Consider the following 27,987-nt stretch of genomic DNA (forward strand, 5'->3'; position numbering starts at 1 on the left):
CAGCCTGACAGGAAAGAACAACTTGGAGAAAGCGGGAAAAGGCGAAGGGAAAAGAGGGAAGGAATGAATTAGAATAGAGACATTGATTTCTAAAAGAGGAGAAGAATTAACAATATTATCAGAGGGGAAACCAAAGGGCCGAGAAGCACACGAGAGAGGGGAACACCGAACTGGGAAAAACATCATGAATCCAGCAATAATAATAATATTTCCACCTTCTTTCTGGGCCATTTGCGCGTCTTCAACCTTTGATGTACCCTGCGCGGACCACGTATGACCTAGCATGATGACTGGTACACCCCGCCATCGATGAACCATAAATGGGAGCCTATGATCAAGGCAGAATGATGCGAGTGATTCGAGTGATGCGGTATATCCCACCCAGAAGGCCGGTTTTTGTTTCCTGTGCTGATCGTTTCGGGCGGTGACCCAAGCTCTCCAAGACGGGAAACACGCGAAAAGCTTGGAAAATCTGGAACGCGATGCGGAAAATGGAAGGTCTGGAAAGGCTCCAGAGGCTCCCAAGTCTGGACGGCGTTGGGAGGCAGCTCTGAGGGGATGATGACAGTGACGCCCAAAGTCACTCACCCTCTTCCCGAAAGCGGTTCTCGACAGCCCTCAGTGGTCCACCCTCCATGCGTCCCATCACGTAGCATTTTCCCGTGATCTCGATTGCAGATTGGAGGTCAGATTGTATTTGAACAAACGCTAGCCCCATATTTGACCGTGGGAAAGAAAAAAGAGTGTACATGGATTCTGATTGCGATGAAATGGACGCTTTTCTTGGCCACAAAGCAGATGCCGCGCACGCAGAACAGAGTGGCGATGAGGCCGTTTCCTTCGATGGCCATCCTTCCTTGACTGGGACCAGCGATGTCGCCATCTCGAGTCGTGCGACACCCTTTGAGCGCAAAGCTGCGCTGATCAATCGGTTAGTGACAATTTCGGGGGAGGGAGAGAACCCGAGGAGTACCAGAAACCACAGATATACTCTCAACAAGGAGGCGACATGAAGCTGGTTTACCCATTCGCACCAAAAATGAGGCTAATCTGACAACCATTCCCTTCTTCTTTTCCAGAGAGATCGACAAATTTGGTTTTGGGAGGTACCAGCAGTGTATCTGGACCTTATGCGGCTTTGGCTATTTTCTCGATCTCGCGTGGGCGCAAGGGGTTGGCCTGATGGCGTCAGCCGTTTTGTAGGTTGAACCGACACGGAGAGGGCACGTTCTCGCTTGCTAACGCGCATTCCTGCTGTCTAGTCAAGAAATGGGTGTCCCTGCCGACCGGCAGGGTCTAATTTTCACTTGCTCCAACGCCGGTCTCGCGTGAGTTCCCCACCACTGACTTGATGGTTCCAGAAGACGAGCGAGGTGGAAGGGAATCGGCATGGCTAACAATTGTGGCTCAGAGTTGGTGCCTTCACATTCGGTATTGTCACAGATATCATCGGCCGCAAGTGGGCATTTAATCTCACCTGCCTGATCACATCGATCTTTGGCATGTTGCTGGTAATTGGGACCCTCTCCCTCCTCTGGAGATTCTTTTCCATATAATTTTCCCATTTAGACGCTTTTGCTGATTTTCTCGATTCAATCGGGCTCCAGGCCGCAGTCAAGTACAATTATGCTGCCATTTGCGCAGTCTACTTCTTGTCATGCATTGGGCTCGGCGGTAACATTCCCATCGATGCCGCAATCGCTTTAGAGTTTCTGCCTCAAAACCGCCGCTACTTAGTCTCCCTGTTGGGCATGTGGCAACCGATTGGGGTCGTGGTAGCATCAGCGATCGCATTTGGCACCGCGGCCAAGTATCGGTGCGATGTGAATCTCCCCGCTTGTAATGCACCGGGCCTCGGCTCCGGGGAGGCATGCTGCACCGTGTCCAGCAATATGGGTTGGCGATACGAAGTGATCATTATCGGTGTGATCACCCTCATGGTGTTCATCGTTCGTTACTTTATTTTCTCTTTCCACGAGTCGCCCAAGTTTCTCATCAGTAAAGGACGGGACGAAGATGCCATCGAGGTCCTTCACCAAATCGCCAAATTCAACAAGGCCCCAATGCCGACCCTCAGTATTGAGGAATTTGAGATTATCGACGCCGATGCGGAGCTTCATCAACGTACAGGCATCGTCAAAAAGAACGTGGTCCAGAAGGTCACTTTCATGCGTGGATTATTCATGGACAAGATCCAATGCATCAGCTTTTTCCTACTAGCCGTTGCCTACATGGTATGTCATCAACAGGCTCACTTGCTCCTCCTGCAGACTATCTGACCATTCTTTTTTCGTTTCACGCCAACAGGGTGACTATTGGTCCTTCACTCTGGCGGGGTCTTTCTTGCCCATTGTCCTTCTTCGAAACAATATCGGCAGCGGTATCGACGTGACCGAGACTTATCGTCAATACATCTACATTTATCTTCCGGGTATCATTGGCGCAATCTTCGCCGTCTTCTCTGTTCAGCTCCCTCTTATCGGACGAAAGTGGTCTCTAGTGATCTCTGCTCTCTTGCAGGGCGTCTCCATGGCCATGTATACACAAGTGAGAAACACGGCAGGTTACGTGGGTCTCAACGCACTGGAGTACATAATGCAAACGGTACGCATTCGAGCATTGTTTGCGATCGGATTGATTTTGTTTTTATTTTTTTTTTGTTTTTTTTTTTTCACTTTCTATTGTTTCGCCCTTTCCGATTGCCGATGGCCATCACGGAGACTGACAGGTCGCTTTTCTAGTACTTCAACGCCGTGCTTTACGCTTCAGCACCCGAGATCTTCCATACGACTTATCGAGCCAGCGCAAGCGGCATGCTCTCGTGCATGGGGCGCATTGCGGGTATTGTCGCACCCATTGCCGGCCAATCGCTCATTGCGAAGGGAACATCAGGTGTGCTGTGGTTGGGAGCCGGCGGGATCTGGCTCTCCGCAGTGCTGATGTGTTTCCTGCCCGTTGAGATGCGATCAAGACAGATGTTTTAGCGAGTTGTGATTTAGATACATTAGACATCATTCAGCTTACATGGAGTATCAGACGGGATTTTCAGAACGATGTCACTGACATTGGCCCAATAACCCTCGTCCCGGATGATAATTTTGTGGTATCTGTCTGGCTGGGCATATCCATATTGTCGTGCAGATATATCTCTATTCTTACCTATATATAATCTACACTGGACAGGAACTCCAGTGACTGTAGCCAAGGGTTTGTTCGAAATGAAATCGAGATGAACATAAGAACACCGTAGGCTGCCATGATTTGGTGATTGTCGCAGAAAATTAATTATCTAAGTCAAATGTACAAATGCTTCTAAAGCGAGCGACCGTGTCGTCTTTGGTGGTCCATCTGGTCAAAGTCCTCATTCCGGTCATCCACTGTCACCTCGATGCCATGGTTGATGAGGATTACGCCCCGACCGTTGCCACGAGCGAGGTGTTCCTGGCTGCTTGAGGGGCTTGAAGATCGATAGGCGCTGGCTGATTGAAAAACACCGTCTTTTCCGGAAAGATTCGTCATGGCAATGTCATGACCTCCAGATCTGTGTGATGGTATCCCACTCATTCCACGTCCGCGAGCATTATATGAGCCGTATGCGTAGGAAGGTTTCGAGGGCGAGATGACTGATTTAACAACGCGATATAAGCCGGGACAGCAGCCGATCATAACAGCTACAGACTTCAGCGTCAGTCATCACGGAACCATTTTTTTGTTTTCAAAGCTTTCTTTCCAAATTCGGCGATGTACATACCGATTGAGGCTTCGATGATCCCCCACAGGGCAAGCCACGATGGAGCGGGCTCACCATTGGAAGCTTCGTTGGACGCACTACCTAACTGAACGACTCGAATTGTGGCAATGATGATGCAGATCCATCCGAAGCAGAAGAGACCTCCGATACTAAGCTTCTGCTTCATTTGCATTTTCAAGTGCCAGATAAGTCGAATTGGGAGCGCCATGACTGGGGATCGCAAATGGGTATCAGTTCTTCCACATCCTGTCAAATCGAAATCTCGGGGGCAGACGGGGACATACTTGCCAGGTCCGTGAGGATGTCAACTGCATATGCGAAATATAAGCTGATCACGGCTGCACGGATATCCCGGGGTGTATTGCATGCGCCCGCAGTAAACCACGCATGGAAGCTCGAGCAGGAGAACCATGAGGAAAGAATGCAGCCAACGAGGAACTACCGAAAGGCATCCCCAGTTTAGCATAGGTGTAGGTAAAATCTCACAAAGGAAGTGGAACTGCCAGAGTTAGAGTGTTAGAAGAACATCTGGTTACGTACAGCAGCGCAAGCGATCGTAATCCCCCACCACGCGGCAATGTAGGCCTTGCCAACCACCAGGCGTTTGTACATCGACAAAAGCGAGAACTTGACCATCCAGAGGCATATCCACAGCGATGAAGTGGTGACGAAAAAGACGGTTTGCAATTGTAATGTGTCTTGCGCCACGGTCGCATACATCGGGATCAGTCCATTTTTGAGCGAGTCCAGGCGGAAGATGATGGGCGCAACGTAAATGTACAGGATGCTGAGTTCCAAAAAAAAGACGTAGGCCACCAGCAGAAGACAATCTTCCGCTCGGATATCCTTAAGTCCTCGGATTGAGCCAACAAAACGTGCGGCCGCAACAAGCGAGGTCAACACAATCAAAGCGATGCCAGTAGCCTTGATCGTTTTGGGGCCGAACGTGCCCTCGCCGAGGGATGAGGCTGTTCCCATCACTTTTCAGCGGTACGGCTCTCTGCGGCCGGAAAACTGCTGAACGGTCGAAGATCAACCGAGATGTTGCATACGCCCTCAGGAGTTGACAACATTGTAGGAGGTCAAGTGGATGGAAAAGGGATACCGGTCTATATCTGGACCTAGCCAAGTCTTTTTCCCATGTTGTCGGGCTTACTCCTCGATCCCGTCTGAAATCAGCAACGAATGCCTACCAGCGTTCAAACTGGCAAAGTTTGCTCTCATTTACTCTTTTGGTGGCAGTCAGATCGCGGAGGGCGAAACCGTCATATACCGCACACTGAGTCCGGGCCATGCAGGGATTCCTGTCTCAGTAAGCGGAAAGGATTCAAGATGCATATACTAGTACCGTGGCGCTCCACTCATTGTCGCTGGAGAACGCCGTTCGTCGCACCAAGCACTTTGGAGATCTAAGCGAGGCGGGTTTCGGTTACCCAAATCGTCCAGACAATCCGATTCATCTTGTTAGCGCAATGTAACCTGGCAGACACCCATGCACCAGGTTCAGAGGCCAGGACCTTTGGTCGGCTCGATTCAGGTAAATGCCGGAGCTCCAGATCAGGAAAATGGGTTTGAGCAAGAGATCCACGTCTCATCGGATTGCTCGGGTTTGAATGAGATCGTTTAGGCTTTTGTTCCTATTTCTCTATCTTTCTGTTGCCTCTTTGTCTTGATTTTTCCGAGTCTCCATCCATGGATTTGCTGTGGATGGGACCCCCCATCAACCGGACCGACCCGTGGGGTGTCGCAAATTTCATCCGTCGAAGCTTTGAACCTCTGGCCCGGGGCGCTGTCCAGCCTCGGACATTTTCAACTCCAACAATTTAATTCCCGCCACGACCACGACCTCCGCTGGAGTTGTGAAGACTAAACCTATCCGAGGAGGTGAGAAGCCCCGGACTCCACCGTACTCTTTACGAGACGCGTTTGATTGGACGCACAGGCGACGATTGCTGCCGCTGTCAAACCAGTAGTCTCCGACTTGGTGGTCCGGAATCTGTCGAGTTGCGAACTTGGAAAGCCCACCCTCTCCATAATATCCATAATAAAGCGCCACCACGGGGGTTACATTCTGGACCTGACTTCCAGGTTTGCGCCTACTCACTCACTAATGCTTCTCTCGAGATGTTTTTTTTTCGCTCGGAAATTTTATTTCGCGTGGGGTCGGCGGATGTCTGGATCGAGAAGGGCGACCCATTGTAAATGGCGTGCGTGATCCGAGAACGCTACCCCTGAAGCTATCTTCAAAAGAGTATGGAAACCATGCATCGTCGACTACTAAGCGATCGGATCGCGGATATTCGGCTTACCGGGCATCTGTCTTTCACAATTGAGGATATCCAGGCAGGCGATTTAAAAAGCCATGGTGTAGCCGTTGCCCTGCCGCTCTGGATGTCTTCGAGTTGTCTCTGCTCAAAATCTGTGTGATCTCGTCGGGTGTGCTTCATATCGATCTCGCTGCATTATGCTCTCAATTTCTCTTGCCGGTGCCCTTGCGGCCATCGGCGGTGTCGCTTTGGCCCGAGCCGACGGGGTCGAGGCCTCCAGCTTTAATGTCACGGAGGGTCTCCTCCAGTTCGGAGTCAATGTTTCAAGCATTCCCGCCTTGGACTCATTCAACACCATTCAAGCTCGCTCCGTCGATAGTGGATGTGCTGCAGCGGTATGTCAAAATTTTTGGCAGACTTGAAGCAGTTGGTGAGCAATGGGTACTGAACGCTAATTATTTTATAAACAGTGTGCAAGCTTGAGCTTCCTCTTCGGATCACAAAAGGTCAATGCGCAAAACTCCGCACTGTATAACAACTTTACCAGTTCCTTCTGGTCGGTGCAGCAGGAAGAAGCCCAGCCGCACTGTGTGTTCCGTCCCTCCAAAAACACGGACGTAAGTATCGCGGTGCTGCTCTCTCGGCTTACCGGGTGTCCATTTGCTGCCAGAAGTGGTGGCCATGCCGCCTTCAAGGGAGCCTCGAGCAGTGTGGGGGGAATCAGCATTTGGTTTAAGGATATGAAGGCAGTCACTCTGAGCGCGGATAAATCGGTCGCCTCGATTGAGCCAGGCAATAACTGGTTGTCGGTATATTCTGCACTGGAACCGTATGGCTTGGCGACAGTGGGTGGTCGTGCTTCAAGCATCGGTGTCGGCGGGTTTGTTCTGGGAGGTGGCATTTCCTACCACTCCAACTTGTATGGTTGGACCTCGGACAATGTCCAAAGCTTCGAGGTACGTTGCCCGAGCCGTCGTGCCGCTTTTGCCCGGCTTGTTCTGACTTGGGCGACATAGGTTGTCACGTCGACTGGTATTATCGTGACCGCCAGCGAGTCTTCATTCCCTGACTTGTACTGGGCTCTCCGGGGTGGTGGAAACAACTTTGGACTCGTCACCAAGTACAATCTCTACACGATCCCCTGTCCGACAATGCGGGGAGGTGCTCGAGTCTTCACGGAGAACAATTTCCCCCAGGTCATAGACGCTTTCATCAACGTTGTCAACAACGCTACCGTCGACGGCAAGGCGCAGCAATACGTTGCCTTCCTGCAGAATCAAGGCCTGAATATCGCCTCGGCGGAGCTGACCTATGTGGAAGATGTTGCTGATCCGGCAATTTTCCGCCAATACCGAAGCATTCCTGCCATCACGGATACAACCAGCACCAAAACCCTGGTGGAATATGTCAAGTACCTGGAGACGGAGAACCCTTTCGGATATCGCGAGATCTATTGGCCTATCACGGTACAGCTCAACGAGGAGTTTAGCAACTGGGTCGTGAACCTCTTCTACTCTTTGATTCCTCAGGTGATCAACCTCAAGGGGGCCAATCCGGTGATCATCTACCAGGGAATCACGGTGCCTCAGTTGAATAACATGAAGCGTCACGGTGGAAATGCTCTGGGACTTGATGCCTCCCACGGCCCGGTTCATCTGATGCACGTGGCCTTTTGGTGGGAGGATGCGTCCGACGACGACACTGTCTACGCCTGGATTCACGCCTTCTGGGATCAGGTCATCGCGAAGGCCCAGGAGATGGGAATCTATAATGAGTACATCTACATGAACTACGCCAGTATGTTCCAGGATCCAATTGCCGGATATGGCACCACCAACAAGGTTCGCCTCCGACAAATCGCGAAGGTCTTGGACCCGACTGGTGTCTTCCAGAAACTCCAGCCCGGCTACTTCAAGCTCGACGGAGCGCCCGTAACTTTCTCAGGCTAGACCTTGGAGAATCATCCAAAATCAATGACCACTGCTCATGTACTTTAGTTTCGAAAAGAAAACTACCATTTAATAGATTGATTAGAGTCATAAGAATCTTAACGAACAGCCCGCTCTCTACAGGTATTTCAAGATGGATTCGCACTCTGCCTAATGTTTCGCGCAGTCCTGCATGCCAAGCCAATAACGACGTTGAGATATGTGCAGTACCTCCTCGTACATGATGAGTTTGTAATCCGAGTAGGGCGACATCAACCATAGGTTTCCGACTGGACACCTACTACTTACCTCAGTAGCTTTCCAGTGATCAAGCTCAGGGAGCTTGTCTACAAATCAAACCCTTTCCAAGGCACCTCCGTGTCAGTCGGATATTCCTATCGACATGTACGAGTGCTGACAGCCCGCTGCGTTCTCTGACTCTATTAGGTACATCTGCGCAATTGAAACGTCTGCCCCGATATACCAAAGCTTATTGATCATTAGTACCTAGGTACTAGGTTGTCCAATGAGCTTAGGTACCTGGTTTGTGTAGGGCTGGTGCTCTGGGAGTACCACGCGTGGGCTGGCGTCAGGCTTCTTCACGGGCATCGTGGACGGGTGTTCCCAAATATATCAGCGCCACAGGTCCATTCCATCCATACACTTCAACATATTGAGCAGATTACCAGCTTTCATGTTTCAATAGAGGCTATGGATGGGACTTGCAGAAAGGAGAAAAAAGATGATTGATAAAGGAATGATATCGCAGTACAAGCTACCAATAGATCAAGTTTCTACATTACCGTGCTGCCGCATAACAATCACAGAATCTATTGAACGTGCACGGATGGGTTCAGGGGGTTCAACCACATGAACGGCTGGTACTCCAGGAATGTGTGCGCGGTGGGGTTGAACCCCTCCACTGCAGACCAGATGACCAAGCGTTCGGAGAGCGTGACGCCGACTTGGTATCACGTGATATAAACGTCATCCAGTCCTCAGGTGCCGAATGGGGTAACCTCGGCTTACCATGAGGCCTGATTTAAGATTCCTCATAAGTTACCACCACCGGGCTCAACCATTGAGCTGGATTATATTTTTAGGGCACAATCGAAAAGAGTAGAAGATTCATACGAGTTATGCGAATTACATGCAAGCTTCGCCCCCGGAAATGAACAGTCCGCTCGACAACAAAAGTTACGGAAGGGTTGCAATTAGCCAGAAAAGGGTTGAGACAACCGAGGGACCGTGTCAAATCAGCTGAAGATTTGGATTCCTTATACCATCTCTCTCGCAACCTGAACTAGCTCGACATGAGTCTATCCGAACCCGATGTGCGCGCCCCTTGACTCGTCTAGCTTTCTTCTGACGTTGACATAGTTCCCAAGACCTACAGACACTGGGAGTAATAAGAGTTCTGTGCCTTGCAAGTGTAAGGGCTGGCGCAGACTGTGGGACCAGTCCAGCCTTGACCTCCACATTGGCCATAGTGTTGAGCAACGTCAGTGCCAGCGGAGCCACCCGCGCTGGTAGTTGTGCTGGTGGTTGTGTGGACGTTTGAAGTCGTCGGAGCAGAGGACCCGCCATCTCCGCCGCTGCTACCACTGCCAGAAGTGACAAAGGTAACCATCGAATAGGCGGGAAGGGTAGCCTTGACATTACCGGCGCTCAAGGTAATGGACAGGCTCGACGGTGATGAGACCGTGTTATCCATATAGTAAGCTTTGGCAGAAGAGATCGAGCCTCCTCCCAGCGAAACCGACTGCGAGCTTCCACCCGTGTTGATCATCACCGTGGCAATGGAGCCGTCCGTGTTCTTGAAGGATGCGACCTTGGTGTTCGCGGGGGCACCAGTGGTACCAATACGAACAGCATCCGGTCGAATGTAGCGGGAGTACATGGCAAAGGCCCACAGAGAGCCAGACGCGCTCACTTTAGTGGATGAGCCTGAGCCAGTGAGGGTAACCAGGGCAGCAGCATTGCTGTTGGATTGCGCACCTGCACGTTTGAATGTAGGTTAGCCGGGGGAAGAACAATCGACAAATCTTTATGTCCCCTCGGTTCAATGCTGGCAAAAAGGGGTTTTCACTCACCAATCCAGTACAGGAAGGCACTCAGATTACACTCCACCAGCCCCTGGTAGATGTATTGAGCCCAGGTGAACCCTTCATTAGTCGCACCGCTCGAGTGCCAGGTGGTTGAGAATGCACTGTCGAGATCTGCGTACTCGGTCTCCCAGACCCTGAGGCTTGTGTTGATGGGCGAGCTGCACTTGGAGGTGTACCAGTGGGACGTGATACGAGACATGTACTGAGTGGCACCAGCGGATATGAGTTGCTGAGTAAACTTTACTTGATCGTTCCAACCCTCGGCATCACAGCAGGTAATACCGGTGGAAAGTCCAGCTTTCTGGATAGTCTCGTGCAGAATCGGAATGAAAGAAGCGGCTTCAGTGCCATCGGACAACATGGAGTCATAGCTCGGTCTATACATATTGTCAGCGTCACGTTTTAAGGGGACTGGACCTGCTTGAAGCGACCCACGCATATTCCGGCTCATTGAGGAAGCCAATAAAGTCAACGGTGATACCTTGACTCGCGTAATCCTTCAAGTATTGCACAAGATAGTTGGCATAGGCCTGTCTCCAGTCCCCCGAGGCGCAGGAGTGTCCAGTGACTCCGCAAAGGTAGCCGCCATTTATCTGTTTCGATAGATTAGATCTTGAAGCCACGGGGACTTGCAGGAGAGGATTTGTCGACGACGCACATAATTGTCATTGGTCTTCATGTAACCGGGAGCACTCCAGGCGTCCGCATAGATGTACTTGACGCCCATCGCGCGTGCCTGTTGGGACCAAAAGACCTAGCGAGATTCAAAAGACCGCCATCTTAGCAAAATCTGTATCAAACCAGTGGAAAATCCAGAGTTTTCTGAAGCCTCTGTCCTGTCAAGGACATTCAATCACGAACCTGGCTTGAGTCACCATTGAGGGACCTGTAAGATGGAGCGGCAGATGGTGATCCGGGGCTGTTGGGCTCAATGCTTCCATTGGCGTCTGCCGCGATACGATTACGCAAAATGGTCATGCCGGCTCCTTCAGTGACACTGAACATGTAATTCAGTGCCTGGCTCTTCTGTGCGGAAGGAGCATTGGCCACCCCACCACCAAAGCCAAAGGCCTCAGAGAAGCCAAATCCATCAATAACCTGGTATGTGGTGCCAGGGTTGAGGGTGACCTGGGTTTGTGCGGCAACAAGCCCGAGGTGCAGGGAGATGCCCAAGGCAGCGGTTCTCGTGAGACGCATGGCTGGGAGTCTCAATGGAGAGAATTCAACGAGATTGAGAAGAATTGGTGCGATTGAAGCTGCAGACTGGTCTCACGTTCGGAGCTGGTCTTAAGTGAGGTTTAAGTAGATAGAACTGTCCGGTGTTAACCCAATTCGCAAAAATTTTGTGCATTGATATGCTAAGCTACGTCAGTCAAGCAATGTCAAGTGGGTCGAGTGATTGCGAATCATCACGCCCAAGCCTTACGATCAGCACGAAAAAGGCATTTTTGGAGTCTACAAAAGTTTCATCAGGATTGGCCTAACTCGCTTCCATCCCGAGATGGATCATGAGCCGGGGTTGACTGGACAGGATTCCTGTTCTACGCCGGGGCCCACCGGACTTTCGCCTGCAGTCAGTACCCCAGTTTTGGACCAGCATTGCGGGAAGAAGCGGTACGTCTCCGTGGATCTTACATGACCATGCCTAAAAGTGGTGCAGAATGGGCCGGAGGGAGCGGGCTCACGAGTCTTACAGCAAAGGCTGAGGACTGCAATGCCGTGGTATATGCGGTTAGTGATACTTCTCGGAGGTACTTGACGACAAAACAGGAGGTAGTACTCCATGGATCATAAAGCTTGAATTTCAAATAAGCATTTTTCCAGCGGGGTTCGTATGAGCTTATTTATCCAGGTCAAGGGATTGCCATGGTGAATGTTACAATGGCGCCCCACTTGTCCATCGGGGTGAGACACCTTGAAACGAAATATTTGTTACTGGTGGAGATTACGGACCTCTGGAGCTGAGCGAGAGACAGGATCTGAAGAAAAAAAAAAACAAGCCTTCGATGTCTAGACAGGGGGTCGTGTCACCCTGGTGTTCGGGAGAAAATTATGAGGAGAGATTAAAGCTGGAGCGGTCAATAATCAAAAAAGCAAGCAGATTACCATGCCTCAGTTTTTGGTCTATCAGAGAATACAGATATGGCCCACTCAATTGAGGAAAAGAATCTGGCTGGGAACAGTGCATTTCATCCAGAAGTGGATCCAGTAGGCCATTGACCTGGAAGTTCCTTCAATTACGACTAGACTCGTTGGCGGAGACACGCTCAACGGGTTTTCTGGAGGAATTTTCGTTGCCACTCGATGATTCATCGAAGGTGGTGTTTCAAGCCAACATTTCTGTCTGGGTACGCCAATGCGTCCGAGTAACGCGTATGGTGTGTGTGATGTCTTTTGTCTACAACAATTAATTAATTCAAAATGGAGGCCATGGCCCTGAATGACTACTGGTATTCGTTCACGACGAGAGCGATTTAAAGATACAGCACTGCTGCTTCAGCGGTTCGGCTGATGGTTTGAGTTATATTAATAGTAAAAATAGCTCATTCTCATTTGCAACAAGTTCATCCTTCAAATGTGGGATTCCGCCGGCGCATACTCCTCATCCAGGGAGACCCGTGTTTCAAATTTCAACCCCACCGTCAAGATCAAGCGTGGTTTTGACTTGCCACCATGTGCTCTCCTGCGACAGACGCCTCTACAGGCAAACAGCTTACACGCATTGTGAGTACCAGGGGTTCACCGAGGAGCAAGTTCCTCCTGGAGCACACGCAGTAGGCCCCGCCCAGCCGCTGCCCCCACACTGCCCATATTTGGTCTGGCTCCCTCCAGCGCCGCCACTGCCGGCGGTGGTGGTGATGGGCCCTGTACCGGCCGTTGTGGTCTGGCGCGCGGTGGTTGTGACGGGCTTGCCAGTGGCGGACGGGACGCCACTCTGCATGTCAAATGAGTTGACCACAACGCTACCGCCGAGGGTGGTGGTGGCGTAATTGAAGATGCCATACCGGTAGCCCATAAAGAATTGCCAGGCGTTGTTCAGCACGAACGGATTGCCGATGTTGACAAAGGAGGAGCCGTCCGTGCTGTACGAGAAGGTCGCGGTTCGACCACTGCCGGGTTGAATGTTGGCGGCGGCCCGCAACCAAATCTTCGAGGTGCCCGCGGGGAGATTGGTGCCAGCCACCTCCTGACCTGTCGACTGAGTGTTCCAGTTGGAGTCCATGGTGAGACCGGATACCATGCTGACCCGGAAAGTGCCGCCGTTGTTCACCACTGCCACATACGCCGAAGAGTCTCGAAGCATCGCTAGACCGCTGCGATCCCCCGAGAGCATGCTGCCGATGCTCAATTCAACGGTCGCGTAGGACTGAGGACCCAGAATGCGATGAGTGAGAGTGTTGCGCGCCGAGTACAGATCATTGGTCTTGGTGGCAGTGCGCAAGGTCAAGCCGTTGTTGACCGTGAAGGAGTTGGTGTCGGGGTTGTGATTCCATTCCCACTGGGGACCCAAAGAGGTTCCTCGGAAGGTGTCTGTGCCGGTCGGACTCGAGGAGATCTGGGGGGTCATTGGGTATGGGTAGGAAGTGCCCCAGCCTCCGTTCACGGTAGTGACCTGGGGGAATCCATCGGAACCCCAGGTGATGGGCGCCAGAACAGGTACGCGGCCACCCGGATAGGCGTCCACGAAGGCCATGTAGTACCATTTTCCATCTGGGGTGTCGACGATGCCTCCTTGATGCGGGATACCACCCCCTTGGATCGGAGTTGCGATATTCTTCTCCAGCAATTTTTGCGTGTAAGGACCCCATGGACTGTTGGACTTGAGAACGTATTCCGCGTTGGCGGGGAGGGTGTTGAAGATGTAGTATGCCCCATTAATGTGGTAAAAGCGCGATCCCTCGATGGCACCGATGGTCGAGGAGAAGACCTTTTGCGTCTTCACCTGACTGAGACCGTCCGAGGACAGTTGTGCCACGCTAATGTCCGTGCCTCCGTAGGCCACGTACATGATATCGTCGTCGTCGATCAACAAGCCGCAGTCGTAATAGCATTGATTGATCATGCCGCTCTGCTTCCAGGGGCCGGTGGCCGAGGGCGCCGTATAGATGTATGTCTTGCTGAACTCGACACATCCAATCCAGTACCAGGTGTTGGTCTTCTCACGATACCGGAGAGATGAGGCCCAGATGCCCTTGACGTAGGCGCGACCGCCCTGCAAGTCATACTTGGAGCCCCAGTTCAGGGACGGGACTGAATGTCCGATGTAGTCCCAATTCACCAGATCGGAAGATTCGAGAATCGGAGCTCCGGGAGAGTAATGCATGGTCGAGGCCGAATAGTAGAACTTGCTTCCCACACGGAAGACATCCAGGTCCGCCAGGTCCTCCCAAAGAACCGGCTGATTGAAGTTGGCACCACTCACGGCCGTGGCCAGCAAGCCGAGCGCCGTGAGAACCTTCATTTTGTGGATGACCTGATTTTGCGGATTTTTGTCGAACTGCTTGTATAGACAGTGATTTGACTTGAAGATTCTGCGGTCTCACCCTTCTGGGAACCTTTCTACAGCATCGTGCTCAGGGTCTTATAGTGTAGGCAATGGTGCCAAAATCGATGTTTGTCGATCAGCAAAAATGCCAAGACACCACTGCTCTCGAGCATGAAACACTCACTCCTTAGATGCCTCTCCACGAGGAAAATTTCTGTTTGAGGCGTTTTTCTTTTTCATTATTTCTTTTTTATTTTTGGTCAGTCGGCGACCCTGCAGATATGTGTCGATCTATCAACGGGGGTATACTACAAGAGCATTCGGCTCTGTAAATTGTCGACGGCTTTTTTTTTTTTGCGAGAGGGAGGGGGAGGATTGCCACGAGCGATGGCAAACATTGGCAAAGGCCGGTCATTCCACACCATCCCTCATCGTCGGCATGTCAACGTTCTCATGTGCATAGTGCTCCTTATTCGGTAAGCGTGAGGCACCGTGGCTGATTCGGATTTATCCAAAAAGCTCACTGTTCCACCCCCCCCCCCCCCCCGCCGAGGGGATGAGCATGATGATTGCCGATTCCCGCGGCGACAGAGAGGTCGAATTTTTGGACTAGCACCGGTGGGTGCATTTGCATTTGTGGGGGAAATGGCCGGTGGAAGAGCCGACGTGAGACACGGGGAGTAGTGCATGATTCTGGTGATGGCCCCGGAGGTGGGTTTTGGTGATCTTTGCAGTAATTTCCCTGGGCGCCACAGGGTGATCGAATGTCTTGCCAGGGACCAGGCCCGGAAACCTGATGAATCCGAGGTCACCTGAGTGACCTGATGATTGAATCCACCCCAAATGGTTAGGTCTAAAACGTTTACGGGAATTCTTCAACCTGAACTACTGTGTAGTTAGTCTTCTTGTAATGACTGTCCAGTCCATGGTTGTGCCTAGGCTGCATGACTCTTCACGAGAAGCGGCACTCGTGGAGAATCTCGCCCCCCTTCGGATCCCGTAGCTGCCCTCCATGTTCTGCGACCATCCGAGTTGATCCTTCCAACAATCCTTCAATGTGCCAAACATCCGACCTTTGACATCTGAGCTATCCCGGAATCGAATCGCCTCGGCAGCCGTCAGGAAAGGGAACACCGGGCTCGTTTCAGAATGTGCCACCGTTCGACCCTCCAACTTTTTCTCAATTTAGACCCTCGTCTCTTACCGTTCGTTTTGCGTGATGATGAACTGTATTCAGGTTTCCTCACCTGTCTGCTCTCTATTGAACCCACCGCTTCTCCGTGGTGGTCCAATACGGTCGTAGAAATCCAAGTACTGTACCGGTCTCATCACGAATTTGCTTGGCCTTTGGGGATACCCTACTCGGCACATCCGTGTCTGAGTGAGATAAATTATTCATGAACGATTTGACAAGGGTATGCATGGGTATGCATGCATGGACCAGGACGAGTGGGGGAGGAGGAAAGGTTCGCTGCTAGGAATTATTGAGACAGAATCCATCTCGAGCCGTGGAAACCGAAGAGGGAACGAAGGGACAAGCCTCGCTGCTGGAGCCAATCGGTCCTGACAAGCACCCGTCAAACTCCATCGCCCCTCTCATGTCCCTCCGTGCCTGAGCCCTCTCGAAACGTTTCTGGAGATTGACCCTTTTCTTGACCATTTCCGGGTTGAAGAATTGCGGAGAAAGGCTTGTTGGTTCCGATTAGCCTAAAATCAGACCCGCTCATGGTCCATTCATTTCTTGGCTATCGGACTTGGGATCACCCCCACATCACCTTGCGCAAAGTCGACGAGGGTGCAGTCTATTGGTATCGCCGAGCCTATATAAAGGATGGAAGACGGAGCAGTCAAGTTCATGTTAAGCAGAGAGGCGTCACAGTCACCGTCCTTCCCAGATCATTTCTCATTTCTCTGACCCGCCCTCAAGCATTCGGTCAACTGCCAGCCAAGATGGTTCCTTGGATCGCTGCACTATCGGCGATCTTGCCTGTGGTCTCCGCGCAAGCATCACTCTATGGCCAGTGTACGTGGAGCAAATAGGACCACAACCTCTATCTGAGGGGCGACTAACATTCCGTGGATGGCAAATGACTGACTTGGAGATATGACTAGGCGGCGGAAGTGGATATTCGGGGCCTACCACTTGTGTTTCAGGCGCGTGCTGCACCGTTTCCAACGCCTGGTACTCTCAATGCCTCCCGTGCAGCTCCGGCGGCGGTAGTAGCGGTGGCAGCACTGGTGGCAGTGGTGGCTCCCAAACCACACTGACCACTGCCAAGTCGACTACGACCGCCGCTGCCGGCTCATCTGGTCAGACATCTTCTTGCAGCTTGCCCTCGACCTACAAGTGGAAGTCGACTGGTCCCTTGGCTCAACCCAAGTCGGGCCTGGTCGCCTTGAAGGACTTCACTGTCGTTCCATACAAGGGTCAGCACCTCGTTTATGCTTCAGACGTCAACTCGGGGAGTAGCTATGGCTCTATGAACTTTGGTCTCTTCTCGGACTGGAGTCAGATGGCCTCGGCGAGTCAGAACGTCATGAGTCATGGTGCGGTTGCTCCGCAGCTGTTCTTCTTCGAGCCTAAGAACACCTGGGTGCTCGCATACGAGTGGGGTGCTTGTCCCTTCAATTATATGACTTCCAGTGACCCTACCAATGCCAATGGTTGGTCGTCATCCCAGTGCCTCTTCAGTGGCTCTCTCGGAGGCGGCGATAACCCCATCGATCAGTCGCTGATTGCCGATGACACTACCATGTATCTCTTCTTTGCGGGAGACAATGGCAAGATCTATCGCTCATCGATGCCCATTGGCAACTTCCCCTCCAGCTTTGGTACCAAATACGATACTATCCTGACGGCCGGCAAATACGACCTCTTCGAGGCCGTGCAGGTGTACCGTGTTCAAGGCCAGAACCAGTATCTGATGATTGTGGAATGCATTGGCGCGAATGGCCGGTACTTCCGCTCCTTCACGGCCACGAGCTTGGGCGGTTCATGGACGCCCCAGGCCACCAGCGAGTCTGCGCCTTTCGCCGGCAAGGCCAACAGTGGCGCTACCTGGACCAACGACATCAGCAGTGGTGACCTGGTTCGCAGCAGTGCCGACCAAACCATGCCCATTGATCCTTGCAACTTGCAATTCCTCTACCAAGGCCGAGACCCCAACGTCAACCCGGCTTACAACGATCTGCCATACCGCCCCGGTGTGTTGACTCTGGTCCGTTAATTGGATACTCCACCTGTGTGTTCTTTTGGTGATCGATCAGAGGGGATGATCCGCGGTTGATGGGGCGTCCCACTGCAAGAAGAATGCCAAGCGCAGACACGCAATGTCTTGTATCGTCGTCCATAGGCAATCATTTTTTACCCATAAAGGGCCCATTTTACTCGCATGAGGTGCCGCGAACCTACGTAGTTGACGTATTGGGAATCTCCACCCGCCTACCCAACACCGTCGTACAAGTAATTTCCAGGCTACAAGGCCACAAGGTAACAGCACAGCCTCCTTTGGTGCGCCCGAATGTTTCCTAAAACAGCCTAGTGTGTGAGTTCGCAACGGAGCGATTAGGCGGTCCAGAACTTGGCGCCATCAACTTTGAACCCCAGTATCTGGCCTACCCTGGTAGAACAAACCATCTTTCTACAAGATTCTGCCATGCAAAGATTGTCTGTGGCTGTGAATTAATCAAAACAGATTAATTTATCTCGGTGGCCCAGTAATCCAACACGCCGCCCTTCTAATGTGACCTATATCATTCTCTATCCTTCGGTCGTCAATCCGCGATGCCCAGGAAGCGTGAGCTGGGTCCCCTTGACCAGCGCAGGCGGGTGGCTCGTTGCGAAGCATGTGCCATTAGAAAGATTAAGGTGAATAGAAATGTGGTGGTACCTTCTTGTTGTAGCCAAGCTCTGACTACTGTGAACCGGAACAGTGCGCTGGGGGTACTCCTTGTGACGCGTGTAATCGCCGGGGCAAAGCTTGCAAACGACGCAGCACGGAGCCCGCGCGGGCGGTCTTCGTCTTCTATGAAGAGGCTGATGATGCTGCGCTGATTCTATCCAGAGTGTCCCGAGACATGGAAACGATCTTTATTGATCAATTTTTCGCCTTTCTGTCATGCAATCAATTCGCTCCTTGTCCCGAATCTCTAGGCGCAACTCTTCTGCCTCTCGTCAGACAATCGTCTGTTTTAAGCTTGGTGGCAGGTGCCATTGGTGCTTTACATGCTTCCCGCCATTGCTCTTCGGCTAGCTACTCCAGGGCCGAAAGTCCTCAATTCAAGGCCTTGCAACTATATTCCCGAACCATCGAATCTCTCAAAGATGCCCTGATGGACCAGAAAGTCTCTGGCCGCGACGATGTCTTGTGGGCTACGTTTTTGTCTGGGATTTTTGAGGTATCTGCAGATTCTATCCTTGATTTGGAAGGGCGCCATCGTTCTGACTTATGGCCATAGTTGATGATCGATCACTCGGGGGACGGTTGGGCAAATCACATGCTACATGGAACATCTCGATTGCTGCAGGCCGCACATCCCGAAACCTCAGTTTCTTCACCCCGAAAGATTTTCAATCAAGTGTTTCGAATGTTTGAGGCAAATCGCGCTATGGTTTATGGCGGAGAAACCATCTTAGACAGCGGGGGCTGGGCTATCGTGGATACGAATGAGCTGCCACACGTCGCGAAGTGGGATGCTTTGAATACTATCTCCTCATTGATGGTTCAGATATCCAAATTCAATGCTCGGTAGCTTCTACTATTCTTCCGAACATTTCTCATCATGAGCTGACCCTCGACGACAGATTCTATGGGTACGTAACAGAGCTCATTAGCCGTGACAACGGCGATCCTGTCCTGGAATCCTTTGGCGCCGAAGCGGCAGAGATCCAGAAAAGGCTATTTCAGTTACGTGATACGTTGCTCCAAATCGAGATGGAGGATACCAGACACGAGACAATACCGACCAACCTAGCACTAGTCTACTGTTTCTATATGGTCATAGCCCTTTTTAACACGTTTGATTACTATGCATGTTGGCAGCTCGCACAAACTCCACGCCTGCATCGACTCGAGCTATCCGCTTGCGTCGATCAAATTGTCCGCCGAGCTTCAGTCATACTCAACACAGCCGGGGGACCGGGCTTGCTATTACTCATTCCACTCGGAGTTGCGGGAACTCGCTCATGGCAAGATGGCCAGAAAACAAGTGTCCTGGCACTTCTGGATCGCGTCAATGTACAGGGCTTCGTGGTAGCCAACCGAATCAAGCATGATCTACATGCCTACTGGAGCCTGAAAAGAAGTTGACAACCCATGTCTACATGTCAAGACCGCCGTACAAATATAAAGTCTTTAGCGTCTTTCTCCCATCTACCTAGCGCGGAACTTTAATCGTAGCCCTTCCTATTTTGGTTGTAATCGAGCGCAAGATCGCGGGAGTAGCTCCACTTTCCAGGCACCATCAATTTATTCACCCAGGAAATGATTGATGAGCAACTGCGATGGACCTCACCAGTCTCCCCCTCCTGGTGCGCTTCTCGACATCCTCATGAGCAACTGAGAAGGTATAAAAGGTTGGTTTCCCCTCGCTCTTCAAACTCCAGGATCATCACTTTCGGATTCACTGTTGAATAAGTCTGAGTCTGCCATATCACTCTCAATTTTGAAATTCGCACATAAGTGGTCTGACAGAATCGCCTCCAATAGCCATGAAACTTCGACTTCTTACCTGGATGCCTTGTCTGTCAGCAGCTCTAGCTGCATCGGCATCTGAGTCGCATTCTGATGTCTGCGGCCGCTTTCCAAACTCAATGCAGGAGTTCACAGGTGGCTTTGAGCAGCCAAAGCCCCCTATGGTGAAATCTGAGTTTCAGACGAGCTTCATCCAGCACAAATGGTACTTGATCATGAGCAAGCTTCTTCGATTGCTTTTACCACCAACCTGAGATCATCACTGACAGGGAGTTCTGACATAGGAACCAGAATCTCTCGCATATAGCTTCGGGTTATATATACTTCTCCCCGTCGAAAAAGCTTGTTCGTGCCGATGAGGCTTACGAAGGGGGTCTGGCCACTTCGGTTTTCGACTACGCGAACACGACTCAAGAAGGCCTGGTGATGAACACAGTTACCTCCCGCAAAGCTGGCAGCACCGAGTCCCAGATGTGGAGTGGCTATGTTCTGTCCAACTATCCTCTTTTCGCAAGTGATTTTCTGATCCAAGGCGAGGCTGTATTTGGCGGTCTGGTGAAGAGAAACTTGCGGCAGAGCCATGTTGCATCTGTCAGTCTAAACAATCTTTCTTTGAGCTCGAGCGAGATGAACTCACACCGGTTTATAGTGGAACATTATGTTCATGGGATCGATTCCCGTTACTGTTTTCGTGGACGCATGCGGCGTACTTGCTGGATACGACTACTTTTCCCCCGGTTTACGTACCAGAGTGACCACCGACTTTTTTAATACAATTGTGGGCCCCGTCAACGTGTGACTTGAAGTCGGAAACAAGCGCACTTTGGATTTTGTTGGCTTGTATCGCTGACCTGGTAATCGGCAAATCTTGTCTTTGTGTGTCTTTTTTGTGTCTTGGAATTGTATAGTTAATTGCACGCGGCTCTCCCAAGGGCACCAAGATGGTCAAGAGCTTGTCGAGTAAGTCATGAAACACAGTATATATTGGCTACGGCCGAGGAAGTATGAATGCATATCAACAACTCACACATGAATTCCAAAACCTCGTAACAAAGTCATAGGTGCGAAGAACATTAACTCTCTAGACCAGCTTCCCAGATGCGGAATTGGCTTCTCCCAAGGAGACCCACTTGTGCGGGTCATTGGGTCTCACTTACAGCAGGCGGTGAAGAGGACGGTGAAGCGGCCCAGGACATGGTGATGTCACCCCACGTACGGTACTCGAGAAAGTTCAAAGCCGGCGAGGGGTAAAACCTGTGCCGATTTAGAACCTCACTGCCACAATCCCTAAGTCGATTCAACCCAAAACAATTTGAACATGGGGGGTGGTAGCTGCTATCCCACTGGACGAAGTCCGCAAGAACGAAGCCGACTGCTTGATGCAGGCCAGAATGACTATCTCCACGCAGTAGTTGATATGGGCAGGTACGCGTGAAACTGAAAAGCAAAGCCAAACCTGCCGAGTCACGGTTAACCCATTCTTCTTTACACTTGGTGCGAACAGTAATGGCATTCGATGTTCAATCTCAGACCTCACCTCTCCTACTACCCGTGTCATCCCCACAGTCCATTTCCATCGCGTCAACATTTCTCTGTATGAGGCACAGGTCGATCCGAAGACAGGTGCACGCATACCCATCTCGCAACATGTAATCGATCGCGTCATCAGTGCCATCGTGCGGTTTCAAATTATTTGCGTGGAAATCGGTGTGCCCGCGGCCAACATTCGCATCATTGCAACTGAGGCAACACGGACAGCAGTCAATTCGGAAGCATTCACCAACGCCATCCTCCAGAAGACCGGCATCAAGGTAGAGCTTTTGCGCAAAGAGGAAGAAGGCATCATCGGAGCATGGGGTATTGCCAGCAGCTTCTCTGATGTGGAAGGTCTGGCCCTTGATCTTGGTGGTGGGAGCATGCAGATGACCTGGATCGTCTCGCATGCCGGTAGTGTTCGCATCAGCCCCCTTGGTGCAGTGAGCTTTCCTTACGGAGCTGCCGCCTTGACCCAGAAACTCGCCGATTTGAAACGAGACAAAAGTGAAGAGGATGCAAAAACGGCAACGGAACAGTTCCGCAAAGAAATGGCAGAGAATTTCCGCTCTGCCTTTGAACGGCTGGAGGTCCCCGACGCTCTCAAGGCCAAGGCCAGCGCTGATGGAGGTTTCCCTCTTTATTTATCAGGTGGTGGCTTTCGCGGCTGGGGATATCTTCTGCTTTATTTGCACCAGACTCGGGGTCAAAACTATCCCATCTCCATCATAAATGGATATACCGCCCCCAAGGCAGATTTCGAAAATACCGACGCTCTGAAGGAGGTGGCTCGCACAGCAGACGAGATTTTCCGGGTGTCCGACCGACGCCGAGGTCAAGTGCCATCCGTTGCATTCCTAGTCAACACGCTGGCAGAATCATTGCCCTACGGGATCAAAGAGGCCCATTTCTGCCAGGGAGGCGTACGTGAAGGTGTCTTGTTCCGGGAAATGCTGCCAGTCGTTCGTCAAAAAGATCCTCTTGAGGTTGCGACTGCTCGGTACGCCACGCCCTCGGCCGAAGCGATTGCGGCTTTGATGCTGGCTGCCCTCCCCCGACCGAAACATTCTCGGTCGGTGCCGTCGAGCATCAACGTGCACATGGTTCAATCTTTTGCCAACGCACTTTATGTTCACGCCTCAATGGCCAAGGAGCTATCGTCTAGTTCGGCGCTTTTCAGCACGAGTACTGGCATCCTTGCCTCGACACATGGAATTCCTCACGCGCACCGGGCCCTGTTGGCCTTGATGCTTCAAGAGCGATATGGTGGAGAGCTGCCACCGCGGGATGTGGGCTTCAAATCGCATTTGCAGAGAATATTGACCCCCGAGGAAGTCTGGTGGACTCGGTATCTTGGGAAGATTGGGTATATCATTGGTCAAATCTATCTCACCGGTGCCATCGACACCTCAAAGCCTCGCCTTGTTCCCTCAGCAAAGTGGGCACAGGACCTGGGCAAAAAGGGAAACAAGGATGGGATAGAATTACGGATTGCCATTCAAAAGGTTCCATACGACCCAAGTAACCTCAGAGAAGAATTACAAAAGGATACTCGAAAAATTGAGAAGGTGGGAAAACGGAAGAATTGGATTGGAGGCCGGGACGGCTGGGGCATGAAAATCAGGGTACTGGTGGTGGAAGAGGATTTACTGGTGAGCCCGACTTTGGCCGATTTTGAGTAATTATTCACCGGGCCTTCTTCCACTGTAAAATGAGAGATCAGCACTTGAACAAGTTAGTTCCTCGGCTTCCAAAGCATCAAAGCATTGATGTTGATCGACGAACATAAGCACTGCTAATCGAGAAACAAGAGGCCCAGTGTAATTCGTCCCATGGCGACATGGGCCTAACCACGCCAGACTGAAGCGCAAGCTTATGCGTCGCATCACCTCCGGTTGGATCTCAGATCTATCTGAGGAGATTTTGATCAAACAGTGCCATTTGAATCAATCCACAGGGACCTACACCACAACTTGATAGAAAAACAACAAAGCTCGTTGCAAGCTGCTCAGTCATACTACAATATGATCGTCGACGCTGTACTCTTGGCCCAATAAAATTGATAATCCATTTCAGAATACCATTAAGACAGACAGTCTCGTCGACAGAGCACTCATCTGTGCTTCTTGAATATCTGGGAGATCGACTCGATACTAATTCATTCGCCGTGCCTGGTCTGAAGTTCACTTCTCCTACCAGTGCTGTAGTGGCCAAAGTATCGACCGACCCCTCTTCCATTTGGCGTAGCAACTTTGAGCTCGGTATAATATCACTTTGTTCAGTGCATATGATTTGTGCGCCGTCTGAGCTTCGCTGTGGCAAGGTAGAGCGTGAATTTGAGGCGAGACGGCTCGCAGATGCATGCTTCAATGAAGTCAAGCCCTCGGTCGTGATTATTGGAAGAGCACGCACACCACCTTTGATCGTCACCCCGATTCCAAAAATTTTGTCTGCGGACGAGGCGCTCACACGGGTGGTATTGCAAACCTACAATCGTCTATTACAAATAACACTCCATTCTTTTTGCGTTGTTGACTCGGCAAACATGAACATCGCCAAGAATGCCGCTGATCAATTGGCCTCGTCGTCGCAATTACTCAAATAGCTAGGTCAATCCATTGCCGGCACTTGCGAGCTTTAACGAAGTCGACTGAGCCTCTCATTGTGCTTGAAGCTCATCCTAATCACCCCGTGTCATTGGCATCCCAGGCTATCAAAGGCAAAACTTGAAATCAATAGTGCGTGAAAAGTGGCATATCAGTAAGATGGATGGCGAAGTAGTCCAGGTTATAATCCGTCTACTATCAATGGCAGCATTCCTCTTTCTCGGGGTACTTTTCGCGGCTCTTTGCACCAAAAATACTCTCGCTGAAGGATTAATACAATTGAGATTTCTATATACTTTTAGATATATGGTATTAGATGGCTGGTAGAGCCTCTGATTGTGAAGTGTGAATGATGTCTCTGACACGTTGGGGGTCAGTTGTACGCTTGTCAACTTTCTTCGCGAATCTGCGAGATTATGGGGCGAGAATCATATTGCGATCCACGCGGCAACTGAGCATGGGAGAAAGAGCGCATATTACATCAATCAGGTGCGAAGATAGTCCAGATTGCGAGGTTCCAAGGCCAATGTGATAATGTCACAGATCTATATGACGCAAAATATGCCTAATCCTACAAGGTCCAGAAATTGGTCTACTAAGTATGTAGTCACATCAATATCAGGTCGACTGCATTAATATAATTAAGTCAGGCCAGTACGTTTACAGTCTTATGATTTGTCAACCTGCCGGTACTTTTGGTTGAAGGAATCCCGATCGCGCCAAGCCTTGAAGAATAGTACTGAGCTCCTCACATGCAGATCGGATGTGCAACTCAGGAGACGATCTAATTTCTCCACACCCTCAGTAAATTTCGCCCCAGCCTCAATGCGCTGCCTTTTGATGTTCTGCGCAGTGGCTTGGCTATGTAATATTGGGGAAGTAGTGAAGAAAGGGGGTGGTGTATCCGAGAAATATATGTACTGTCGTGTTTACCATCAATCGCTTCTCATCCGTCCTCATGTACGTGATCGACAGTGTTCCCCGAACCCCAAAACTTCGCTTGCCGAGACCAAGTTCGATTAACACTCATTCACTACTAATCCTCGGTTTATTCATTGTAAGCACCAAACGTTCACATAGAGATTTGTAGTCGCTGGTTTCTCGTGTAAATTGATGCCCGGATTTTCGACCGTTCGACTAGTCATATTATCAATGATCGGCTGTTGACAAGCCCATTAGAGGCAGGATCGGCCCCAATCAATCTTCTTTAGAACTATGGACATTCAAACGTGTGCCAGCTGCAGCATGAGCTGTTACATATCACATCGTCCCCTGCGGCTACCCCTGCAGCTGTATGCACCGTCCCGCTCGTAGTTGCAGGGCTAAATGGGATCTCGAATTCGGTGGCTACATCTTATAATTCAAACTGAAGTTCCTATTCGCTCAAAGCGATTCCTTGGCAATCGCATGGTATTCTTGGGCAACACATTGAGAGATCATCTCCAGTCGACGCAAAATACTCAGCTGCATGTCCGCCGTCAAGGATTGGCTTTGAAGCTGAACTATTGAATTAGTGGACCCACTATAATGGTGTGAGATCTTTTTCAATGGTCAACCCGGATAACTTCAGTCGGGAAATCATTGTGCATCGAGACTGTAGGACTTGAATGTTTTGGTCGCGGGTGCTCTGAACTTGGTATGTAGGCACAGGAGAAATCCTATAAAGATTGTCAAATCCCCCGGACGCTATTGCTTCAGTCTTCACACATTTTCAATCTTCACACATTGCCTTCACTCTCATCGCTCGAGCAAACCCAGCCTCTCTATATTATCTCTTCCTTCCCACTCAACATTATCAAAATGAAGTTCTTCGCCTCTGCTCTCCTCTTTGCTGCCACCGTCCTGGCCCTTCCGTCAGCATCCTGCGACAAGGGTACTGATAGTGGTGAGGTCGCAAACCCCCCGAAGACCCAGGATATCACCTATGAACAGGCTAGCGCGAAGTGCGGCAACGATGCTGTAGTTTCCTGCTGCAACAAGCAGACCGTGTCGGGCTCTGTCACCAACGTAAACAACGGCCTTCTCGCTGGTGTTCTGTCGAATGCGATCGCCGGTGGGCCTGGCAGCGATGGACTTGGTCTGTTCGATGGCTGTAGCGACCTTAGCCTGGGTGGTAAGTCAGACTCATGAGATGACAGCACTGCAATTCCTCCCATCTAATAGTCGTTGTAGTCCCTGTCTTGAGCTTGCTCAGTGCGCAGAACATTCTCAACAAGAAGTGCCAGCAAAGCATTGCATGCTGCCAGAACAGTCGCTCCGAGGCTGTAAGTGTCACCTAGCTTTTTCCCCCTTGCTATTAAAATGATAGTGACTGATTTGGACCAGAATGGTAACCTCATTGGTGTTGCCCTGCCGTGCGTCGCGTTGGGCAGCCTGATCTAAGCATCAGGTCGGAGAGCTCTGGCCGCCAAAATCTGCTTTCATTTCTCGCCGATATATTCCAAGAGCTCCAGAAACCGCATATAAACTGGAGTGTCCATGCATATAAAGGGAGTGTATACAAATTTCACTGAAGGCGCGTTGGTTTGACAGAGAGCTTCCATCTGAGCGCCGAAACCAGTTCGCTCCAGGTTCGAAGCATTCTTCTGCAACATCAGTACGTGGACTTGAGTCGCTAATCAAGCCTCTGCATGTATTTCAATTGCGTGATTCTTGTACCTATATATTATTAATTTACAACGGCTGTCTTGTCAACTGGCTCATTCGAAGATAAAGTGGGAACATCCAGCCTGGTTTACGGTGCTCATCAGACATGCACTTAGCAATGTAGAGCTCCAAAGTCTTGATAGCTCTTGGATGGCGAATGAACTGACACGGGAGTGGTTGAAAGCGCCGGTTTCTTTGAGAAACTGTAGGTGTACTTCAAAGATTATGTTACGTTCATTATGGAATACCTGAGGGTCAGTGCGGAAAGTATACTGTATCACGCGTCGGATCCTATACGATCGCTTTAGAGACGAGCTGTCGGAGACGGAAGTGTATGTTGAGTGTTTCAAAATGAACTTAAGGCAGTGCTGTCAGCCTAGTGGGTAGTAATCGTAGTGGGTATTTATCGATGGACGTGAAGGTGAATTATCCTATCAAAATTTTGTCGAGATAACTGTTCATCAGTGGCCATCTTCGTCCTCCCAGTTGGTTAGGGATTTATTGCCGTAGCAAAGGTGACTTCAGTTTGTCAGCTATCATCCACGCTGTTTTTGACAGGTGGAACTGACGCTGCCCTTGAGCCACCCTCTAGCAGATGAATGGCAAGTGGGGGCACATAGGGTGATTTCGGAAGAATCGGAAATGAGGGGTGGGATCTAGACGCTGAAAGAAAACTTCACAGCGGCGTGTAAAGAGTGCGAGACCCCATGTACTACCGAATACTGTTCGACAAGACTCTCTCACTCGTTCAATGCCGGTGTCGGGGCGCGTCATCCCGGCTCGGAAATTCCCGCCATTATCTGATCCGAACGTGGGCCACAGAGATTTCTCGACATTCCAGCCCTAGGCGTCCGAAAATACGAATTGTGCGCACATACAGTACCATTGCTGTATTATATGTGTTGTATTTAGTATTTTTTGGTTAATAACGTGTTCTAGTGTGTACTATCTACGCGCTCATACATGGAG

General features: G+C 50.8%; 11 protein-coding genes across 11 annotated transcripts; 8 read left to right on the top strand and 3 right to left on the bottom strand.

Moving 5' to 3' along the window:
• Positions 1-770: 770 nt before the first annotated feature.
• Positions 771-2,984, top strand: POX_c03487 (uncharacterized protein; the record flags this gene model as incomplete). The annotated part of the gene is made up of 7 exons (XM_050112382.1): positions 771-931; positions 1,080-1,199; positions 1,263-1,328; positions 1,412-1,511; positions 1,608-2,234; positions 2,308-2,604; positions 2,742-2,984. The coding sequence occupies 7 exons, from the start codon at positions 771-773 to the stop codon at positions 2,982-2,984; spliced, it is 1,614 nt and encodes a 537-aa protein (XP_049969938.1).
• A 328-nt stretch (positions 2,985-3,312) lies between these two features.
• On the bottom strand, positions 3,313-4,729 carry POX_c03488 (uncharacterized protein; the record flags this gene model as incomplete). Its single annotated transcript, XM_050112383.1, has 4 exons — positions 3,313-3,671; positions 3,752-3,961; positions 4,036-4,189; positions 4,292-4,729. The coding sequence occupies 4 exons, from the start codon at positions 4,727-4,729 to the stop codon at positions 3,313-3,315; spliced, it is 1,161 nt and encodes a 386-aa protein (XP_049969939.1).
• A 1,486-nt stretch (positions 4,730-6,215) lies between these two features.
• Positions 6,216-7,967, top strand: POX_c03489 (uncharacterized protein; the record flags this gene model as incomplete). The annotated part of the gene is made up of 3 exons (XM_050112384.1): positions 6,216-6,413; positions 6,489-6,974; positions 7,035-7,967. The coding sequence occupies 3 exons, from the start codon at positions 6,216-6,218 to the stop codon at positions 7,965-7,967; spliced, it is 1,617 nt and encodes a 538-aa protein (XP_049969940.1).
• Positions 7,968-9,336: 1,369 nt separating this feature from the next.
• On the bottom strand, positions 9,337-11,251 carry POX_c03490 (uncharacterized protein; the record flags this gene model as incomplete). The annotated part of the gene is made up of 5 exons (XM_050112385.1): positions 9,337-9,944; positions 10,040-10,431; positions 10,490-10,647; positions 10,713-10,808; positions 10,916-11,251. The coding sequence occupies 5 exons, from the start codon at positions 11,249-11,251 to the stop codon at positions 9,337-9,339; spliced, it is 1,590 nt and encodes a 529-aa protein (XP_049969941.1).
• Positions 11,252-12,767: 1,516 nt separating this feature from the next.
• Positions 12,768-14,516, bottom strand: POX_c03491 (uncharacterized protein; the record flags this gene model as incomplete). Its single annotated transcript, XM_050112386.1, has 1 exon — positions 12,768-14,516. The coding sequence occupies one exon, from the start codon at positions 14,514-14,516 to the stop codon at positions 12,768-12,770; it is 1,749 nt and encodes a 582-aa protein (XP_049969942.1).
• Positions 14,517-16,490: 1,974 nt separating this feature from the next.
• Positions 16,491-17,767, top strand: POX_c03492 (Extracellular exo-alpha-L-arabinofuranosidase; the record flags this gene model as incomplete). The annotated part of the gene is made up of 2 exons (XM_050112387.1): positions 16,491-16,563; positions 16,653-17,767. 2 exons carry the CDS (start codon positions 16,491-16,493, stop codon positions 17,765-17,767), a joined length of 1,188 nt encoding a protein of 395 aa, XP_049969943.1.
• Positions 17,768-18,324: 557 nt separating this feature from the next.
• POX_c03493 (uncharacterized protein) lies at positions 18,325-19,849 on the top strand (the record flags this gene model as incomplete). Its single annotated transcript, XM_050112388.1, has 4 exons — positions 18,325-18,408; positions 18,474-18,938; positions 18,999-19,288; positions 19,345-19,849. The coding sequence occupies 4 exons, from the start codon at positions 18,325-18,327 to the stop codon at positions 19,847-19,849; spliced, it is 1,344 nt and encodes a 447-aa protein (XP_049969944.1).
• A 401-nt stretch (positions 19,850-20,250) lies between these two features.
• Positions 20,251-21,032, top strand: POX_c03494 (uncharacterized protein; the record flags this gene model as incomplete). The annotated part of the gene is made up of 3 exons (XM_050112389.1): positions 20,251-20,438; positions 20,518-20,824; positions 20,883-21,032. The coding sequence occupies 3 exons, from the start codon at positions 20,251-20,253 to the stop codon at positions 21,030-21,032; spliced, it is 645 nt and encodes a 214-aa protein (XP_049969945.1).
• Positions 21,033-21,551: 519 nt separating this feature from the next.
• On the top strand, positions 21,552-23,448 carry POX_c03495 (uncharacterized protein; the record flags this gene model as incomplete). Its single annotated transcript, XM_050112390.1, has 2 exons — positions 21,552-21,658; positions 21,738-23,448. The coding sequence occupies 2 exons, from the start codon at positions 21,552-21,554 to the stop codon at positions 23,446-23,448; spliced, it is 1,818 nt and encodes a 605-aa protein (XP_049969946.1).
• A 605-nt stretch (positions 23,449-24,053) lies between these two features.
• Positions 24,054-24,371, top strand: POX_c03496 (uncharacterized protein; the record flags this gene model as incomplete). The annotated part of the gene is made up of 1 exon (XM_050112391.1): positions 24,054-24,371. The coding sequence occupies one exon, from the start codon at positions 24,054-24,056 to the stop codon at positions 24,369-24,371; it is 318 nt and encodes a 105-aa protein (XP_049969947.1).
• Positions 24,372-26,172: 1,801 nt separating this feature from the next.
• Positions 26,173-26,754, top strand: POX_c03497 (Hydrophobin; the record flags this gene model as incomplete). Its single annotated transcript, XM_050112392.1, has 3 exons — positions 26,173-26,485; positions 26,545-26,636; positions 26,698-26,754. 3 exons carry the CDS (start codon positions 26,173-26,175, stop codon positions 26,752-26,754), a joined length of 462 nt encoding a protein of 153 aa, XP_049969948.1.
• Between the last annotated feature and the right edge of the window lie 1,233 nt (positions 26,755-27,987).

This window comes from Penicillium oxalicum, chromosome III, assembly GCF_001723175.1.
Source record: "Penicillium oxalicum strain HP7-1 chromosome III, whole genome shotgun sequence".
NCBI classification, from domain to species: domain Eukaryota; kingdom Fungi; phylum Ascomycota; class Eurotiomycetes; order Eurotiales; family Aspergillaceae; genus Penicillium; species Penicillium oxalicum.